Source organism: Talpa europaea, assembly GCF_964194135.1.
Source record: "Talpa europaea genome assembly, chromosome: 12".
Lineage (NCBI taxonomy): Eukaryota > Metazoa > Chordata > Mammalia > Eulipotyphla > Talpidae > Talpa > Talpa europaea.
Genome location: NC_140079.1, coordinates 61817551 through 61839867, shown reverse-complemented (window position 1 = coordinate 61839867; position 22317 = coordinate 61817551). Strand labels below are relative to the sequence as shown.

The 22317-nt window shown below is 39.4% G+C and overlaps 1 protein-coding gene across 6 annotated transcripts in view; it reads left to right on the top strand.

Annotated features, from left to right (window-relative positions):
* Positions 1–4640: 4640 nt before the first annotated feature.
* The window catches only part of DNM3 (dynamin 3), a gene marked incomplete at both ends in the record, with an annotated part of 492105 nt that continues 474428 nt past the window's right edge, over positions 4641–22317 (top strand). For all 6 annotated transcript variants that reach the window (XM_084251016.1, XM_084251015.1, XM_084251013.1 and 3 more), the window contains one exon: positions 4641–4801. In XM_084251016.1, coding sequence (XP_084107142.1) covers positions 4641–4801 — 161 coding nt within the window. The remainder of the gene's footprint in view (positions 4802–22317) is intronic.

The following is a 22317-nucleotide window of genomic DNA, read 5'->3' as shown; positions in this document are numbered from 1 at the left end:
TCTTCCAGAGTTATTTTGCTTTCCAATGACAGCTGATGAAAAATATGGGCAATAAAATGAGAATTTTTACCACCCTTTTAAGCTGAAAGAAAAAGCCCCCAAGAGACATGTGTTTACTAGAAAGAGAATCTGTAAGTCTTTTTTGGATGTTCATTGTGTTTAACAGAACCCAAAAGATGCCTGCAGACAGATGATTTGCAGGGTGAGCTAACACATCCAAGAGACAACCTTTGCAAAAAGAACTGAAGGACTTGAATAGGTCCTAAATTTTATCCAAAATAGTAATATTAACCCAGTGATACTCAAATGAACAACATGAAAAGTGCTTAAGGTTTCAGTTCAGTTATGCTTCATAAATACTTATTAAACACTAAATAGGGCACTCTGAGATGTGACTTTGCAATAATATGACTGATTTTTAATTCCTGAATTCATATATTCACTTATATGTTCTTTGAAAGGTTAAATATTTTTTCCAGCAACATTGTCAATACTCAAAAATTTTCTAACTCCTATAGGTCTTCAGCCTAGAGAATATTTACAAAAATGTATGTATTAATATGGTTATATATATGTGTGCCCATACATTATGCAAATTTAGCTTTTAGAATTAGCCAAAAGTTATTTGTTAGCAAGTCCTATGATGAGATAGGAGGTCAACTTGGATAATATTCTGTTCATTGAACATGATGTGTACTGTGGAATATTCAGCATGATTATTTAGATAAAGTTTATCAATTTCAAAAGTGGAGTTCTACTGATGCTGTGTGTAGTTGCTCATCATTGCAATAGATTTCTCACTTTTCAAAATGACCCGCAAGAACAATGTTCATTTAGATTTAAGAGTTCTAATTTGTTTATCAAAGTTCTAACTTCTGAGATAGCTATCCAAACAAGACTTAAATTTACAAATCTTTGCATTAGTTAGGAAACTGATAGAAGCCAGCATGGGAGAGGGCAGGAGTCAGCCCCAATTACCTAGTGCTGACACAGGGTTGAGGGGATCATGTAAGACAGTCAGGAGCTGGGATGGCCGACTGTTCTCCCCTTTTCAGCTTTATACTTACCCTCAACAGTATTGATGGTCAAAATTACCCCTTTGTTTCCCACCCGTCCTGTTTTTCTTTGCTATTTGTTTTATTCAGATTAATTTGTGAGAAAATGGTGTTGAATGTGTCTGTTAGTGTATGTGTTAGATTTCCCTTGGCTCCTTGTGATTGCAGGACTGGTGCTGGAAATGGGAAATGAAGAGGGAAAGCGGTTCGCTAGAGTTATTCAAGTCATTCTAGAATAAGCGGGTAGTACTGGTAGGAACTAATTCTGGAGAATAGAGATGACGTGCATTACTTCAGTGCACAAGAACTTCACATTTATATAATGGTTATACAGTCTATGAAAATATGTAGTAGCATTGTCTCCTGCATTAGAATGTAAAAAACTCAAGCAAGGGCTAATGCTTTTGAGTCCTTTGTGTTCCTCACAGCAGAGTGGCATGCAAAATGTACTCATCAAGCCCATCTCGAGAGTCACCTCTTCTCTGCAACTTTCCCTAACCCTTTCCAGATGGAATTGTTACTCCCTGATATCCATACCATGAATCTTTAAACAAACCCTGTCTTTGTTACCTTGGGCTGTCATGGCATAATACCATACACTGGGTGGCTTAAACAATAGAAATTAGCTTTCTCAAAATTCTGGAGGCTGGGAAGTCCAAGATTAAGTTGTTGGCTGATTCAGTTCCAGATGGGGACTGTCTTGTGGCTTGTAGACAGCTACTTTCCACTTGTCCTGGGAGAGAGAGGGGGTTGGGGAAAGGGAGAGAGACAGCTCTTTCTTGTGGCTTCTAATAAGGACACTAATCCTATTTGGTCAATGCTGCACCCCTATGATCTCATTTAACCTTAATTACTTTCTTACTCCAAATAGTCACACTGTGGGTAGTGGGGGGCTTGGTTAAGGTTTAAACATATGAAATTTGAGGAGATAGCTTTGAGTCCATACCACCCTTGTAGCATTTATTATATTGTGTTGTAATTTCTTTATCTCTGTTCCTGGTGGACTTTGGTTTCCTTAAGTCAGTCTTTGCTAGGCATTGAGAATCACAAAGATAGATCTTGCCTCTAGGATCTTGTCATTAGTAGTATTAGTTTTCTAGGGCTACTGTAAACTTCATTGTTTAAAACAACACAAATGTATTATAGTTCTGTACAGCTCATTGGGCTAAAATCAAAGTTTCCTTGGGGCTGTGGTGCTTTTTGAAGAATCTATGCCCTTGCCTCTTCCAGCTTCTAGAGGCTTCCTGCATTTCTTGGCTTCAAAGCCAGCAGAGCTGCACTTTTATGAGCACTCTTCTATATGTGTTGCTCTGACACAGCCAGAAAAGGATCTCTGTTCTTCAGGATAATCCAGATAACCAGCATAATCCAGCATAATGGGGACATTCCAAAGCCCTTAATGTAATCATATGTGCAAAGCCCCATTTTTCATGTCAAGTAACATATTTACAGATTCTGGGGATTAGAATGTAGACATCTTTGGGGAGGGCATTATTCTACCTACCATACTGTGGGAGAGAGAAATATGGAAGCTAGAGACTCAATGCCATGTGTCAAGTGCAACAGTGAAAAACTATTCAGGGTACATATATATGGGTAGCATAGAAAGAAGGTGTATATTTGACAAATGAGAGTTATAAAATGAGGCACTGGCAGCAAAAATGAAGGGATGGGTTCCAGGGAGCTAGAAGGGGCATAATTTGGCAGCCAACTTGATGTGGGGGATGAGGGAGACAGAGAGGAAGTCAGTTAAAATTTCCAGTCCCAATCCAGAATCTGTATCTATGAGGATTCTTTGTTTGCAACTAAAAGAAATACAAATTGAATTAGGTTAGGCTCAGAAGGGAATTTATTATAAGTTTATGAGGAGAGACTGGCTCATGGCAAGACTGTAACTGTTCATCAGAAATGAATTTAAATGAGGACACAGTATCATTAAGACTTCTTTCTCTTTTTCCTCTGCTTCTCTTTCTGTTTCTCTGAAGACTGATATCTTTTGCATCTGTTTTCTGTTGCTTAAAATGTTAAGAATCATACTTCCCAATTTTATACCACTAATATCTCTCTCAATTCCACATTCCTGGGAAAGGGCTCTCATTGACATAGTTTGGACCAGGGATCATCCTGGTTCCCAGGGCTGTGCCTAGCTCTGTTAGTTTTCCTTCATGTTCCCTATCTTCATGACTGCGCAGGCTGTGCCCATGTGGTAAATGGAGGGGGAGTCTTAGAAAAGACATGCTGGGCATGAACTATTTAGTTTGATGAATTTGGGCAGATGGATGCTGACATCCAAATCAAGATAAAGAACATTTCTGTCTCTCCACAAAGGTCTCTTGTGTCTCATGCAGTCATTTCTCACCCCTCAAAGACAACCACTGTTCCTTAGGGTGAGATTAGAAAAGGTGAGTTCAGTTTTGAGTAAATCGAGTCAGAGGCACTTGTGGGATATTCAGGTAGTGAGGTTCAGGTCCAGCTGGAGTACAGTCTAAGGCTCAGGAAGAAGAGACCGGCTAGCAATTTAGATTTCTGTAGCTGCTAGCCATGTGGCGCTACAGTCACTGGACGTCCTCGACAGAAGGTAAAAGCACAAGACAAGAAACTGTCCATGAGTCGAAACCCGAGTATAGATGTTTGAAAAGCGGAACCTTCTAAGGAGTCTGAGAAACAAGGCCATTAATCTTCGTGTCTCCATCACCAGGCATGAGACCCGACAGTGTCGCTTCTCAATTTGCTAAATTTAACAGAACGAGTGTAGAGTGCATGGTGATTGATAGATCCTACAGAAGGAGATAGATTGGCGGAAGGACTGGCAATAAGAGTCGCTGGGTGGGGAATGTGGTCATGTATAGAAGAGGGAAGTGGAGTGGTGCAGCCAGCCGCCACTGAGGTGAGCCTTTGCTTAGAGGTGTGACTGGAGGGCAAAGTCATTAAAGGTGAATAATTAGGTGCGGTCAGACTATGCACACAAAGGTTGAAGGAGTAAGACTGAGGAATTTGGACTTCACCAGGTCAGCTACCCTGCAAGAAGTGGGGCTCCGGTATACGGCGTAAAAACATGAAATTTCCTTTGGGGAAGGGTACTCTGGAGGCGCCCTAGCAATGGTGCCGCAGGGGCTGCGTCCGCCAAGGCTGCTGGTGCCACATTGTTACCAGAGGTAGCGCTTTCTCTGCCACTGGCTGCTGCTGATCTCATGCCATTCCCTGACCAAGCGCTGCCTATAAGTTTGCGCCTAGGCTCGGCAGCAAGAAACAGAGGGCGGTGGCATCTGACCGCAGCTGGGAAGCAGCGAGCGCGCGCCGCCTAGGGAAGGTCTGGCCGGGAGCCCGCGGGGCGGAGCAGCCGCCGGGCGGGGCCCGGACGGGGCGGCCGCGCAGCCAGGCCACGCCCCCTCCGGCCCGCGCAGGCGCGCTGCGGGCTGCAAGCTGTCAGAGCCGATCGGCTGGCGGGCGGCGGGATCCGACGTCGGCGCTGGACCTGCTTGACTGAACCTAGCGCCGCGCTGGTGACCGGTGCTGCGCGGCCCGGGTTCACGGTCGGGTCGCTCAGGAGAGCAGGAACTAGCGGCGGCCGGCCGCACGGGCAGGATGGGGAACAGGGAGATGGAGGAGCTGATACCTCTGGTGAACCGTCTGCAGGACGCCTTCTCGGCGCTGGGACAGAGCTGCCTGCTGGAGCTGCCGCAGATCGCCGTGGTGGGCGGCCAGAGCGCCGGCAAGAGCTCGGTGCTCGAGAACTTCGTGGGCAGGTGAGAGTGCGGGGCGCGGGGGGCGGTGGGGGGGGCGACCCGCTCTGGGCCCTTGGAACGTGGACGGGCGGCGCGAGCCTGAGGGGGAAACCGGGGGGCTGTGCGCCCAGAGGAGGGGAGCAGCGCTGTCCGTGGGGGCGGGCGGGGTCCTCCCGCTCCGGGCATCCTCCATCCCGTCCCCCCCCCCCCCCAGCCTGGTGGCTCTCCTGTCAGCCTTTCATCCTGCCATACAAAGCCATTTCCTCTCAGTCCTCCGGTCTGGGAGTCGGGGGAGGGGTCCGCCTGGAGAATCAACTTCCCCCACCCGGTGAGCGCCGGCTCTGGGGAGCCCGGTGGCTTGGCGCGCCCCAGCGCTTGCCTGTCCCGCGCTCCGCTTTCCCGGCTCCTCGACACCCGCCCCCCTTTCCTGGCAGCCTCTCCGAGGCTCTCAGCTAGTCTTTGGGGTTCCCCCCCTCCTCAATCTTTTCGCTCCCCCCCCCCCCCGCCCCACCTCCCGTGGAGATGCTTTCCTTCTCGCCCGGGTTCTCGGCTCCTCTCAGCTGTCTCCTGCAGTTCGAGACAGTCGTCGCCTGCCCCTAGCTGGGGAGGCGGGGTGCCGGGAGAAAGAAAGCGTTTGTTGTGGCGAAGCTTTCTCCAGCGACGCTCCCCCACCATTCTCCTCCCTAGGAGTCCAAGAATAAAAGGTGGTGTGTTCGCGTGTGCACCTATTCACAGCTCCAGGCAGATGTCAGACAGACAGAGGCACACACTAGAGGAGGGGGTGGGGGGACCGGGCTTGTGGTGTCCAGGTGCCTTGTCATTCCTGCATCATCTCGGAATTGACCAGCATCTTTTCTCGCACTCTCTCGGTGCCCCCTCCCCCAGCATCGTTTTCTATTCCCTAAGCTCTTGTTTGCCCTGCCAGTCAGGATCACATACTGAAGCTAAATGACACTTACTGGTTTCTTCGGTCACTCTTAATACAGAAAAAGCTAAAGAATTAAATTTTGAATTGGGAATCAGCATTTTTTTTTTTTCCACCGAGCAGTTCAGGAGGGATTAAGTTACCTTAATGGCCTTGCCTCAGGAGTGCAGACATTTGCTAAGAAAAGCTCATTTGAAAGCATGAAAGCGGAAATCTGTTCCTAGTAGTAAGCCAGATAGAAATAAATGTACAGCAGCAGAGAGAGTGGCCCGGAGGAGGGGGGGGGGGCAAGTAAAAAAGTACTTTACTTTTTTTGGCTAGTTTGTAATTTGGGATTCAGACGGTTCCTGTTCCTGTTCCTTTTTCTGGTTTATTTATTTATTTATTTATTTTTGTTAGTGTTTGTGTTTGGTGATGTGTAAAATTTAGATATTCCCAGATATCCTTTAGGAATGTGAATAGTCATAAAATGCATATTCTTTTATCTCAGCTAATGCTCTACTTCTCAAATGATATTATTCTTTCGTTTTCTTGTAAGAACAGGAAAGCTAAAAAACCTATAAAAGGTGAATTTGTGACATTTGGCCTAACTCTTTGAGTAAGCCACTTAATCACTGTGCCTTGGTCTTTTCATTTATTTTGAGTAATGAGAAATGTGATGGTAAAGCACTTTGTTTATGTCATCATAGACTTATGGTGAATCGACAGATGAATTTATGATTTTAGACATATGCACAGCCGTCACATACTTAAGGGCTTTATCTTTTTTGATTCATTGTTCGTGAAATTCACTGAATTTGAAGTGGTATCTATAGGAAAGTTAAGTTTGATGACAATTTATTTCTGGATTTTCAAACTCCAGACTATTTAGCATAATATCTTAATAGTCATTTAGCAACTTTTCTTTTTAAAACAAACAGTTCAAGATTAAAATTGTAAGTACTTTCAATTGCAATTACCATATTATCTTGCGTCTTTCGTATATTTAGTTGGGTGAGCTTATATTGTAAGTCCATTTCATAAGTGCTTTTGAACCTAATATCAATTTTGTGCACCTACCTGAATTTTACTCTTCGTATTTTTGAATCTTAAAACCTCATGTTGCTATAATAAAATTGTACATATAAATGAAAGTAAAAAAAAAAGAGTATGATCTTTTAGCTTGAATAATTATGATAGAAGGAAAAATAGGGATGTTATAAATGTTATACAAATAAATTTACCAGAATGCATTATATTTGGTTATATGTTTTGAAGTTTTATCAGTAATTAATTGCAGCTAGAATGTCAAATCAAAGAGAAGGATGAACATAAAGAGGAAAATTCATTTAATAAATATATAAAGGCTTTATTATCTATAGAGATGACACCTGCCTCACAGAACTTATGTTAGGAGAAAAATTAATTAAAAAGGTCATTTGACTTTAATAAAGATTTTTGTCATTGAATTATTGAAAATCTAATTTCTAATTATAAACCAACCTTAGGGAAAAAGGAGTTCTCTATTTTGATAAGAGATTCATCCTAGGTGGAAAAAAACTACTTATATTCCAAGGTAACCTTTTATCTTTTTCTTTTCATGATCCAGAAATTTGCCATAAAGATCCTATTTTTAATTTTTCCTTATTTTTTGTTTTTTTAAAAATGAAACTTTCCTCTTTTACATGTAGCTGTTTTCATTTAAGACCTATGCACAGTTATGAAAACAGTCATAGAATAAGGGAGTCATTGCTGTGTAAATTAGTAGTGTTCTTTTCAAAATAATAATGCATTTTCTTCAATATTTAGCAATTCATGTTTAGTGGACCAACCATATCTTCTTAGATAGGTTATATTGATTTTCTTTTTGATACCACTAAATGGATTTGGATGTGAATATGTTTACTGCATTTAACTAGAATTGTAAAAACCAATTTTTGGTGACAAGTTTGAGATTGCTATGAATAAATGAGTCATGAATGAACTACTTGTTTGTGATTTTTTTTTTTTTTTGGCTGAAGTATAAAATTTACATATTAATGTGATATGGTGCAAGTAACCAGATTGTTCTTTTGGTGGTTAGGGTGATATATGTTGGCACTGAGAGGCTGCCTAAGGTCTGATGAGTAGAAGCTGAGACTTGGCCTGAATATAGGTGTACACTAGCTGACTTGGGATCTGCCCATTTTTTTCATTTTTATTTAGAAGAATTGAATTTATCCAACTACCTAATACTCATTTTTAAAAAAATAGTGCAATGACAAACATGATAATAAAGGTTAACATATATTGAGTGCTTGCTACATATCAGGTACTATTCTAGGTGCTTTTACATGACCTCATTTAATCCTTGTAAAATGCCAAAGAGGAGGGCACTCTTATGAGTTCTATTCTATAGATGAAGACATTAAGATTTGTAGACTTTGAGTAATTTGCTGAATACTAATTGAATTTATCATATGAACAGTGGAGTTAGGATATAGTTTGAGGTATCTGGGCCCTATAATCTATGCTCCAAAATTTCTGTATTCTATTGTCCCCTCTATATTACCAATTCCCCTGATGAGTAATTTTAACCTCTTTCTTTGATTCTACTTCAAAGCACTGCCTATATAAATAAGCTGCTATATTAATACATTTATTCATTTTTATTTATTTATGTATGCTTACCTTTCCTCATTTTGCAGAGGAGGAAGCAACGTTAAAAAGATAAGTCTTTTTCTTTACCATATTAGACATTCTTGAAAAGAATTCTAGAATGTAATTGGGTTGTTCATTTAAGTATGTGTTTAGAGTGCATATAACTTGTTTATAGTGGTGTTAAGTGAAAATTGTACTAGTTGCTAATGTGCACATGTTTTTTTAATGCTATACTTCTTAGAAGCATTAGTGCTTCAATGCTAATTATATAGGCAAAGGATTCCACATTATTTTTTTCTAGCCTGAGTGGTTAACAGACTTTCAACTTTGCACAAATAGCATCCATGATTCTCCAAGTGCTACTTCTCAGACAACAACTATTGTATGATTTTGTGATTAAGGGGGGACAATAAAAGTTTTTTAAAAGGTGACTATGCTGAGAGGGGCTTCATTTCAATGTTTAAATAAAGTTTGTGTGTTTAGTTGTGAGTTTTTTTTTTTTTTTAAATAGAGGCATGTTTTATTTATTTATTTTATTTGTTTGTTTGTTTATTTATACATGCACTGGGTACAGTCAGAAGTGTGGGAGGGTGAGAGAATTCACCAGAGTCAGAGCGGGGAGCAGAGCAGGCAGAAGGACCGAAGTACACTGCTGAGGGGAGCAGCCGGCAGCAGGAGAGGTCTGCGCGCCATGCGGGACCCTCCTGCAGTGGCCGGGGAGCAGCTGGGGATCGAACCGGCGCTGCAGAGGCTGCAGGCAGCTTCGCAACCCAGCGCTCAACCGCTGAGCCACCGGGGAGGCCCTAGTTGTGAGGTTTTTAAAGACGGATATGTTGATTGTCAATGTTGTTTTGCAGGAGAATCTTAAAAGTGAGAGTTATTTGCTGTTGTTGACATGACCAGATAATCTTTAATAAGCCCAAGATATTTATATAACTTAGTTATAAGTTATATTAGTTATATATATATACTTATAACTTAGTTATAAGTTATATTTATATAACTTAGTTATAAGTTAAAATTATATATATAATTTTTTTTAAAGATTTATTTATTTATTTATACAAGCACTGGCTACAGTCAGAAGCGCAGGAGGGTGAGAGAATTCACCAGAGCCAGAGCGGGGAACAGAACAGACAGAGTGACGAAATACACTGCTGAGGGGAGCAGCGGGCGGGCCAGGAAAGGTCTGCTGTGCCATGTAGGACCCTCACCGGCGGCCGGGGATTGAACTGGTGCTGCAGAGACTGGGGGCAGCTTCGCAGCCCAGCGCTCAATTGCTGTGCCACCAGGGGAGGCCCTACACTAATATATTCTTAAATCCTTTGACTGATTTCAAGAGAGTATTTAAAAATTGATGAGGTAAGAGTTCTTAATTGTAAATGAGATTAGTGAAACTAATATTATTATCATAATATCATATTAGTGAAACTTTTTAGTTCAAAAAAAGGTTTAAGGATTAAGATTTTGTTAAAATATCAAAGCTTCTGAATTTGTAAATGTTTTTCAACAAGTGGCTTCTAAATATTAAAGTTATCAGATGAATGCTTGCTAACAATTACAATATGATAATTTTTGGAAACCATACTTCATGGTTCCGAAGAGCCTATTTAAATAAAATATCAGAAACAAACTTTTTCCCCTCTAACAATGAATTGCTAGAATCTGAAATTACAAAGATAATTTTACTGAATTAGCATTATATAATGTAGTTGTAGGTTATCACATATCCACTGTTGATAGAACGTAATTACCACAATCGACTTGTTTATGCTAACAATGTCTGAAATGCAATATAACTAGATGAATTGGACTGGATAAGCTATCTCTGTTTCGAAATTCACTTATGATTAACAGATATAAAAATGCACTTGATTAATTTCATTAGGCATAAAGTTGCACAGTGATCTAAGACTTTGGAGGAATGGAAACTTTATAGCTGTGCAAGAGGGTAGGCTATTAGGGTCACTAGAATGGAACACACATTTAGTATAATAAGTGTCTTTGGTAGTACATTTTGCTAAGGTCAAACATGGAGTTAAATGATTATTATGATTAATTATAAGAGAGAGCTACAAGTAGCTTAAAAGAGATGACTTTTTTGGTTGACTCTTCCACGAGACCTAATGTACTGTATAGAATAATCTAGTTGAATTTTCTTTAGGCCAAAGTTATTCCTGCTTCTATGTCTGCTTTGCAGTTTCTGATACTTTCAGCATTAATTTCTGCGTGATCATATTATAAAGTGGAAGGAAAAAGGAGGACACTATTTGTTTTGCCTTATTGGTGGCAGAGATGGATGCTAATATTCTTTCCTTGTCTTCCATAGCTTACAGGTTTTCCCATCCCAGTGTTAATAGCGGAGAAAACTTAAAGCGTTAAGAAGACAAGTAATTTGCGCAGGGTCACAGAGCTAGTAAATGGTAAAACTGGGATTTAATTTTGGATCTGACTCCTATTATTACTCTTGAAACATATGGGCAAGTAAAGTCAATGAGCATGCATTTATTTATTTTTTATTTTTTTATAATAAATTTTATTTTTATATTCCCCATACAATTGCAACCCCCCCATTCTGACCCCAATCCCTCCCCTCCCGCCCCCCACCCCCCAAAAAGTGTCTCTGGTTCATAGTTTTTTGTGGATTTTGATTTTCACTTTCTTATAGTTATTCATTTTCCTGGTCCCTTATTTAAGTTTTCTAGATTCCTGCTATGAGTGAGACCATCCGGTATTTTTCTTTTTCTTTTTGGCTTATTTCACTGAGCATGATCCCTTCCAGTGCCATCCATGTTGCTGCAAATTGCATGTGTTTATCTTTTTTGAATGCTGAGTAATATTCCATGGTATATATGTACCACATCTTCTCGATCCAGTCATCTACTTTTGGGCATTTGGGCTGTTTCCAAAGCTTAGCTATTGTAAACAGTGCTGCCATAAACATAGGTGTGCAGGTGTTCTTTGGAATTGATGTTTCTGTGTCCTTTGGGTAAATACCTAGGAGTGGAATTGCTGGATCATATGGAAGCTCTATGTTTAGTAGGTCCAGAAATCTCCACACAGCTCTCCATAGTGGTTGGACCAGTTTGCACTCCCACCAACAGTGCAGAAGAGTTCCTTTTTCTCCACACCCTCGCCAACATTTGTTGTTGCTAGTTTTTTAATATGTGCCATTCTCACTGGTGTAAGATGGTATCTCATGGTAGTTTTGATTTGCATTTCCCTGATTACAAGTGATGTTGAACATTTTTTCATATGCCTGTTGGCCATTTGCATTTCCTCTTCAGAGAAGTCTCTTCTTAGCTCTTCTGCCCATTTTTTTGACTGGGTTATTTTCTTTGTTGTTGTTGAGTCTCATCAGCTCTTTGTAGATTTTTGTGATCAGTCCTTTATCATTAGTGTTGGGTGCAAAAATGTTCTCCCAGTCAGTGGGGTTTCTCTTTGTTTTTGTTATTGTCTCTTTTGCTGTGCAGAAGCTCTTTAATTTGATGTAGTCCCAGCTGTTTATCTTTGCCTTCACTATCACTGCTTTGGGTGATGTATCTGTAAAGATGTCTTTGATGTGCAAATCACGTAGTGTTTCGCCTATATTTCCTTCTATATATTTTATGGTTTCAGGTCTTATGTCTAGTTCTTTAATCCATTTTGAGTTGATTTTTGTGTATGGTGTGAGGTAGTGGTCAAGCTTCATTCTTTTGCATGTAGCAACCCAGTTTTCCCAGCACCGTTTATTGAACAAACTTTCTTTGCTCCAATGCATAGTCTTTGCTCCTTTGTCAAAGATTAGTTGACCATAAATCTGTGGGTTTATTTCTGGATTTTCTATTCGATTCCATTGGTCTGTATGTCTGTTCTTGTTCCAATACCAGAGCATGCATTTATTGAATTGGGAAACAATATACAAGAAAGCACAAATGTATAGATGTTGATGTATATATAAAAAGAGAACTGACAGCATCAGGTATGAGACTGCAGTTTTCAAATGAGTTTATAAAATGGAGGCAGTTGGGTATAATGCAAATTAATAGGGACAAAATCATTCATACTATGTCAATTGTTTTAAATGGAGGCAGTTGGGTATAATGCAAATTAATAGGGACAAAATCATTCATACTATGTCAATTTTTTTTTTAAAGATTTATTCTATGCACAAAAGAGCTGGGGTACAGGCCAGAGATGCGGGGTATGGGGTGTGCGTGTGTGAGAGGATTCACCAGAAACAGAGTGGGGAACAGAACAGACAGAATGACTGAAATATACTGCTGAAGGGAGGAGTGGGCAAGACAGGAGAGGTCTGCTTCGCCATGTGGGTTTCTCTCTGGCAGGGCGGGGATCGAACTCGTGCTGCAGAAGCTTCAGATTGCTTCATACCGCGGTACTTAACCCCTTGCGCCACCAGGGAGTCCCTATGTCCATTGTTTTTACAAAAAAGAAAGCAACCATGAAAAACTATAATTCTATATAATTATAGAATTCTAAAGCTATAATTCTAAAGCTGAATTGTGATATAAGTGAAATGTAGAAAATATGTGAATTTCTAATGTTATTTGGCAGCCAGTATCATTTTAGCTCAAGGCTGCATGTACAAAAGTATCAATGTCAAAGCTGGGAGGTGGTGATCTGTGTCTCTGTGTCTGACTTAACAACAGGGCATTGAATTTAGACTGTCACTTTATCACAAAGAGATACTGTATATTGGAGAGGGCACAAGAGAAGAGTGGTGGGAAAGAAAAGAGGTCAGAGAGATTCAAAATATAACTGGATACAGTGAATGCTACTTGGGAGGGGGATGGTTTTTAGGGACCTCCAAGGCACTAATACTTAAGGGAGATAGGTATTTATTCTCCTTTTAAAAAGATAAGGCATTTAGTTAAACAGTGGAATAAATTAAAGACAAACATGTCAGGGAAAATGTTCTAACAGCAAACCTGAAAATGGAATGTGTTGTTTAGAAAGAAAGAGAGTAAGGCAGGGGGTTGACGCAAAGTGATTTGCATTTCTTGAGTTAACACCACTCCAACATTAAAGCATTTATTAATACCATGCTGGTGTTTTATTTATTTATATTTTTGGTCATAAATAAGTTAGGTTTTGTTTTATCTGTAGCAGGGACTGGCATTTTTCACTAATTTCTTTAAGAAACTTTCTCTTGCCTTAATTTTTGCTTACTTCCTGGAGCTACATTAGGATATAGAGAAACAGAAATTTGCTCAAGGTTAGAAGCAGAATTGAGTTTGGAACTTGATGTTCAGAACTGGGAGCCCTGGCGTCAGTTCATCAACTTCTCTTCCTCCTCGTATTGTCCTAGAGTGCCTCCCTCTCACCCTCTCTCTGCCTCCTTTTCCTATTCCCTTCCATTTGGACAATCGTTCCTCCATTACTCCTTTTGATAGCAGACTGGCAGAGATATTTATTTAATTAATTTATATCTCGTATGCAATAGTGGAAGGAGACAGGGAGAAGGATTTTTCTCAGGTTTAAATCAGGTAATTTGAAATAAAATACTCTAGAGTAAATTGTGGCTTTGCGGGAACAGATGGGCCTAGGAAAAGACTAAATGTAATAATGGATGTTTTCACACATTATAAATATTTTCTGCCAGATGGGCAGTATCTGCAAAGTTTGCCATGGGATGATGTCTGATAGACCTTGCTTAACCAAGGCAAGCTCTGATAATTTGTATGTAAATAAATAATATAATTGAAAAGGTCATTATTTAAAGAAATGGGTGAACTTTTCAGTAAAATGAAAGAAATATTTGGATAACAAATCCTTTTAGTTTGCCTATGTCATATTTTTACATTTTTGTGTTTATTTTCTTAAAGTGAAATTCAATATAAATTAAATTAACAATTGATTACAAGCATTAATGTTGTGTTTAAATCCTTAATGTTAATTGATAAGAAAGGCAGGACGGTTGTTGAGGGAAAGAAGGATATATTTAATACACGAATTACATGAGTGATACAGGATTGCTGTAGATCTTATTTTTCTCTAGATTCCTGCTGAAAACCCTCTATATCCAGTAGTTTGAAGGTTGTATCTCAATGCCCCTTTGTGGTACTATCTTGACTTCATTTCCCACTTGTTTCAATGTCATGATATATTTGTGAATAGCACATGTATCTATTAGGAGTGGGTAGGGCTTTTGAAAGACTTCATTATCTATCTTTACAGTGACTTGGAATTGAAAAGACAAATCCACTGAAATAAGTACTTTGATGAGTGACTAATCTTATTTATGGTATTTATTTTCTTAAATCTTAAAAGGCAGGTTTTGCTGCCTTGTATTTGAGGCCCACCTCTGTTTTTTTTCTTAGGAGCATAGCTCTTCAGCAAAGCATTGACCATGACTAGGATTTAGTTTACTCATCTTCAATAAAGGGATAATAATTCAGAATTCATTTTTAAAAAATATGTGTGCATGAGTTCTAAGTAAGTGATATATATGAAGTGTCTGGCCCATAATATGTGTTCAATAAACTATGGAAATTTTTTAAAAAATCTAGACTGAATATTTTCTGAATGTTTTAAAAGTAAAAGTAAATTTAGCAGAGATGATAGATCATAATGTGCATTTCCAAAATCTTTTTATGAATGTTGGAAAATTAGAGCTGCATCAAAATATTAACTTTTAGATTAGATTAAAGTATATTTAGCCCTTCTTTTTTAAAAAAGAATTGCCGGGCCTCCCTGGTGGTGCAACGGGTTGATCACTGCACTATGAAGCAATCCGCAGCCTCTGCGGCACGAGTTTGATCCCTGGCCAGCCAGGGAGATTGCCACATGGTGAGGCAGATCTCTCCTGTCTCACCCGCTGCTCCTCTCAGCAGTGTACTTCAGTCAGTTTGCCTGTTCTGTTCCCCACTCTGTCTCTGGTGAATCCTCTCATCCTCCCGCCCCCGCGCCTCTGGCCTATACCCCAGTTTGTATGCATAAATAAATAAATCTTTAAAAAAAAGTAAAAAAGAATTGCCTACATTTACTATTATCACAGTGTATTTTTTTTTCCTTTGAACAGCTACTCACAGTGTAAAAACCCAGTTTATATACTTCCTCCCAAGAGTTCCAAAGGACTTTCCCAATTATTCTTTCATTAATCCTTTACAACATCCCTGAGAGTGTAGTAAAGGCATATTTCATTAACTTCAGTTTAGAGGGGCCTCCCCGGTGGCGCAGCCATTGAGTGCTGGGTTACGAAGCTGCCCACAGCCTGTGCAGCGCCGGTTCGATCCCTGGCTGCTCCCCGGCCACCCGAGGAGGGTCCCACATGGGTCCCACATGGCTCGCAGATCTCTCCTGCCGCCCGCTGCTCCCCTCAGCAGTGTACTTCGGTCCTTCTGCCTGCTCTGCTCCCCGCTCTGGCCCTGGTGAATTCTCTCACCCTCCTGCACCTCTGACTGTATCCAGTGCTTGTATAAATAAATAAATAAATCTTTAAAACAAAACAAAACAAAACTTCAGTTTAGATATGAGGAAGATTGAAGTGGAATAAGTGACATGCTGTGGGTTATGTGGTGAATACTAAGGATAGTGAACACAAGAGGAATAATAACAGAGTAATAGAATTAAATAAATTTGGCTGAAATTATTTTCAAATGTTCTCTTAGAGAATAAATTTGATTCTGTGGAATGGAACAAGCCACTCATACCATATCTTTATGGTTTGGAGACGTTAGATGAAATTGTAGGCAAAGATGGTGGTAAAAGTGGGAAAAACAACTGAAAAAGTCCATTTAGAGTAGTAGTTCTACTTAGCAAAATGTAGGCTAATTTCAAGGAAGATAGATAGCAAAGGGATCAGAAGGCAAGAAAGAAAAATAGTGTTATCAGAACTTACTAGAAGTACCTAAATTTTGTAATAGTTGATGTAATACTCAGTGACTATTTTTAGTGAAAAGTTTATTTTTTTTTAAAAATGATTTTATTGGAAAAGATTCTTACTTGATTGTCTTTTCCACACCTTGCTAACTTCTTAGCTCTGACCTGGTTAACTGGTTGTTTGGACTTAATGTTATCTTTCTGTTACTAGGTATACATCACAAGCTTTGTGCATGAATAGCTTTGAATGTCTTATCTAGAAGAGGGTTAGAACTGTGTGTTTTTGTTTTCTTTTAACAAACTGAGACCCATCCTTTTCATATATTTAAAAGAGGGGAAAAATATTTTTGGAGACTCAACTCCTATAGCAAGAGAAGTAAAAATAAAATTGAACAATTGGGATTACCTCAAATTAAAAAAGCTTCTACAGATTAAAAAGACATTCCATTGGATGGGAGAAAATATTTAAACATTAATCAACAAGGAGTTAATGTCCAAAAATTGGGTATATTAAAAACATATATTAACAATAAAAAACCAGAGTTCAATTAATAAATGGATAGCATATCTGGATAGACAATTCACTAAAGAGCATATCAGAGAGCCAATAAATCACATGGAAAAATGTTCAACGTCACTTTTTTTTTCCAACTCTTTGCCAAACCCTGCCCATACCCCATCTGCCTCCGTCCCCCTTTCTCCTTTCCCTCCCTTCATGCACTCTTTGTTCTTTCTGGTAATCATTATATTCTTTTTTACTGAGTTCAAAATACATCATCGTTTTTAACATGGAGATGCAGGTCAAAACAATGAGGTACCCTCTGACACCCATGCAAATGGCATATATTAAGAAGACCCCTAACAAGTACCAGAGAGAGCGCAGAGAAAGAGAACCTTAATTACATGGTTGATAGGAATGTAAATCAGTGCAGACATTTTGAAAAATTACCTGGGCTTACCTTAAAAAACTAAAAAGGGATCTATTGTATGATACAGCAATCCTATTCTTGGGCATTTATCCAAAGAATATAAAACAATCAACTCAGAAAACTATGTGCTCTACAATGTTTATTATAGCATTATTTACAATAGCTAGAACATGGAAATAACCTAAATTCCCACATAGAGGATTGGGTCAAGAAGATGTGTACCCACACAATGGAGCCATGAGGAAAGATGAAATGCCGTCATAGCAAAATGCAAGGGGATTGTGTGGAGAAAAGCAAGCCAGAAAGACAAGGACAAATTTTGGACATTTATGTAGTAGATGATTCAACAAAGTAAAATACTTATAAAAACTAGAGGACATTAATGAATAAATGAGATTTCTGAGCTTAAGAGAAAGAAGAGAGGACAGAGTAGTGGACTAAGGGGTATAAGGACTAGTGATGGGAAAAAAAGTACTCTGCTTTGGTTAGCAGACATGAACCTATACTTAACATTTGATCACAAACCACCAAAGTGAGGTTAACTGAATTTGGCTAAATTATTTTCCTATGTTCATAAAAAAAGAAAGATAGATGACTGGATCAAGAAGATGTGGTACATATACACAATGGAATATTATTCAGCAATCAAAAAAGATAAACACATGCAGTTTGCAGCAACATGGATGGAGCTAGAAGGGATCATGCTCAGCAAAATAAGTCAGAAAGAAAAAGAAAAATACCGTATGGTCTCACTCATAGCAGGAATTTATAAAACCTAAATAAGGGACCAGGAAAAAGACTAATTAATACAAAGTAAAAATCAAAATCAACAAGCAACTATAAACCAGAGACACACTATGGGGGTGGGAAGGGACGGGGAGAGGAAGGACTAGGGTCAAAATAAGGGAGGACTATAAGGGGACTATAACCAAAATGAAAATGCATACATTGTGCAAAAATGAAAAATGATGTAAGAATTATATAAAATAAAATATTAAAAAAAAGAGAGATAAAGACCTGCAATCTATTTTCCTGGACCCTATCATCCATGATTCTCCAAGTTCTACTTCCTGCACACCAACCACTATAAGGGAGATTTTTGCATTCTCATATAGAATATAGTTTACAATGTAACTACCTGAAAACTGATTGCAGTTCTTGTAGATTCAATTTAAGAAATTTTACTTCTTCTGTTTACATAATCCTAAAAATTAACTGAAATTGTGTGTCTGTGTGTGAGATACTTGACTTGATCGATCTACTTTGATTATTATATTTCCCTAAGAACTTTTTTCTTTCTTTTTTTTTTTTTTAGGTTCTGTAACTTTATTTATTTATTTTTGTCTGCAGAAAACTTTTATTTTTTTTTAAATAATAAATTTTATTTTTATATTCCCCATACAATTGCAGCCCCCCCATTCTGACCCCAATCCCTCCCCTCCCGCCCCCGCCCCCCTAAAAGTGTCTCTGGTTCATAGTTTTTTGTTGATTTTGATTTTCACTTTCTTATAGTTATTCATTTTCCTGGTCCCTTAACTTTTTTCTTTTACTGAAGAAAGGTAGCGTGGAAGGATCATGAGTCTCTTGCTGAAAGAGTCGGAGGGGGAACTGGACGGTGGAGGCTTTGCTTACAAGAGTGTTGTAGGGAGCTATGAAGGAAAAACACATAAAATGTACTACAGAGGCGGTTAGTATTTGTTAGTTCTTAGTTCAAAGTGGATTTGATTTATAGCTCTCATGGGTATCCCCTGGATGTTTGCTGAAGGAAGACCTCAGGTATGTTGGCACAGCCTTGGAGAGCAATGTGTTCTGAGTAAGTCTAACTTACTCACCTAGTTGGTCTTCCTCAGCTCCACCTATTTGATTCCAAAGCCCCTCTTTGGTGGTTCTTGTTCATACTTCATGGCACAGGGATCTTGTTGGTTGCCTTGTCGGTCTGCTCAATGGTTTGCAGCTTCTGTGGAGTCAAGGACTGTGTCTCATTTTTCATAACATGATACATGCGGCAGGAGCTAAATGAATGAATTAGGTGTCTGTGCAAGCCATCTTATCCAGCTAAATCATACCTGCTTCATCAATAAGTTGATTGAGGGATGTTGAACTAGATCACTTTTTTTCAAAGTGTGGATTGTGACCTGCTAATGAGACAGATATTAATTGAATGGGTATGACAGCCTTTAAAAAATTGTCAAGTACATTCCAAGTAGTAATGCTAAGTACTGTGTTGTAAAACTTTTGTGTTGGTTGTATTTTGGTATATGCCTGCTATATGACATTATAAAACTATTTCTTACTATAGGTGTCTTCAAAATTGTTGAATGTTTCTGTCTAGATTAAATCTATTGTTACTTCTAGTCATTTATTTGATGAGACTATATTTAAGTGGTAGGACAACTGTATAATAGAAGGCTCAATTCACACAATAACAAACTTTTCCACTAGGGTGAATTAAAATGGAGAAAATTTCATCATTTTTATTTTGTTAAATTAATATCTTTTAATGAACAAAGCCATAGGTACACGTGATGAAAACTCAGACTTTCCAGAAGACAATAGAAATGGTCTTTCTCTGGCCAAGCTTTCTTATTTATTATGTTTCATTTACCTGAATACCTGCCAGATTATTTCTGGGCTTATATTTTCTTTATATGCAATTTATTTGACTTTTGAGGGTAGAGTAAGTTTAATAAATTTATTTGGTTATAGATAGTTAATAAAATCAATTGAGAAAGGATATATTTGGAAAATTCTATTAGCAGATGGATTTGTTTGCTCACTGACTCATTTACATCACCTTTTGAGAGTCCATCAGAAACTGTGTGAAGCTCCAGTATCTAGCAGCTTCTTCAAACAATGTGGTAACCAGTAGGGTAGAAGGTTTCATATGTACTGTGCTATCACTATCAGGGTAACCAGGCTCACAATTCCTATGTGAGACATTTGTTAGAAAGTCTTGCTGGGTTCATGCTATTGTTTCCAAACATTTGAGAAACGGTTAGTTGGAGAGGGATTAGATTTACCCTTAGGTCCTAAGGTGACAGAATTGGAATAAAAGGATGAAAATTTCAGGTAGGCATATTTAAACTTTGACTGTTCAATAGAACAGTTATAAAATGGAATGGATAACCTATGAGGTATTAAGTATTCCATCACCATAAAGGTAGAGGATGGGGTTTGAGACTGGCTGGCTCCTTGGCTTGGTGTTTGCAGATGGGAGGGAGACTGAGCAAAAGGACTTTGAAGGTCCTTTTCAATTTAGTCTCTATTTGAATTGCTGGGTATCAGAGAGAACCTTGGCTTAAAAAATAATATGCTTTCGTGCTCACTTCGGCAGCACATATACTAATATTGGAATGATACAGAGAAGATTAGCATGGCCCCTGCGCAAGGATGACACCCAAATTCGTGAAGCGTTCCATATTTTTTAGCAGGAATCTAGAAAACTTAAATAAGGGACCAGGAAAATGAATAACTATAAGAAAGTGAAAATCAAAATCAACAAAAAACTATGAACCAGAGACACTTTTTGGGGGGTGGGAGGGGAGGGATTGGGGTCAGAATGGGGGGGTTGCAATTGTATGGGGAATATAAAAATAAAATTTATTATTTTTAAAAAAAATAATATGCTTTCTATAGGCCCTCCGCAAGTAGAGAAGTAATGGCATACGTATAAAAAACCTCCCTGGGTCCAATCCTTCTAAACCTACAAAAAATAATTGTAAATGTTATTGTAGATATAAATGAACTGAAATCTCTCACAGAATGGTCAGTTCCATGAAGCCGCTGTGGACAAGGATGTCTCAATGGTAAATTACACTTTTATGCTTTGAAATAAAAGAACAGGATGATACCTCCATTTTAAAATCTGCTTTTCCTAACGATCCCATTTCTTTTGGTGGTATACAAGTCTAGAAACTTACTTTAAAAATCATTGTCAAGTCTATTTTGAATTTTTGGAATCTTTTTCCTGATTGTTATAGGTATTGTCATTTCTCTATTCAAATGTCTTTTGGGGTCACCCTTTCCTTCTTATTCTCAACGTGACCCTGCAGGCCTCAGTTCCCCCTCACATTTGGATACTGACAGGACTCAGTTCTCTCACCTCCTCCATTCTCATTCCATGCTAAAATTGTCGCTCTCCCATAAATCTTCCCGCATGCGACTTTCACATTGCCTTTCTTCTCAAGGTCCCGGGGTTGCCACTCCCTTTTTGAAATCTCTATTTGGTTTTCACAACCTACCCATCTGACTGGCTTTCCATTCGTCCTACATGTTTTCCTTTCACTTTTCTCATCTTTTCTGTGTATACAGGAGTCATTTCTCATTCCACAGGAGTGAGTATAACTTTGACAGAGCGTGATAGTTTGTGATAAAAAATTTCATACATCCACATGTATTCGAGTGCTTACTTTTTGGATGAGAAGGCAATTAAACAGCAGAAGTCCTCAAAAGAATCTATGTAGCCTAATATAGTGTGTGCTGAGAACCTATCAGTGGTAGAAATAATGAACATTTCACCTCTGGAGCCAGATTGCCTGAGACCACATCCTAGCATTACCATTTAATAGCTCTCTGATCTCCAGAAGTCGCTTAACCTCTCTGTGCCTCAGCTTCTTCATTCCTACAATGGGGTAGTAATAGGACCCAGCTCATAGAGTAGTTTTTTTTTTTTTTTAAGATTTATTTATTTGGGCCTCCCCGGTGGCGCAGCGGTTGAGCGCTGGGTTGCGAAGCTGCCCGCAGCCTCTGCAGCGCCGGTTCGATCCCCGGCTGCTCCCCGGCCACCAGAGGAGGGTCCCACATGGCGCGCAGACCTCTCCTGCCGCCCGCTGCTCCCCTCAGCAGTGTACTTCGGTCCTTCTGCCTGCTCTGCTCCCTGCTCTGGCTCTGGTGAATTCTCTCACCCTCCTGCGCTTCTGACTGTACCCAGTGCTTGTATAAGTAAATAAATAAATCTTAAAAAAAAAAAAAAAGTATAAGCTCTCATACCTTAAAAAAAAAAAAAAAGAGGGGCCTACCCAGTGGCACAGTGGTTGAACGCTGGGTTGCGAAGCTGCCCTAAGCCTCTGCAGCGCTGGTTCGATTCCCCATTGCTCCCCGGCCACCAGAGGAGGGTCCACATGGCACGCAGACCGCTCCTGCCGCCCGCTGCTCCCCTCAGCAGTGTACTTTGGTCCTTCTGCCTGCTCTGCTCCCTGCTCTGGCTCTGGTGAATTATCTCACCCTCCCGCGCTTCTGACTGT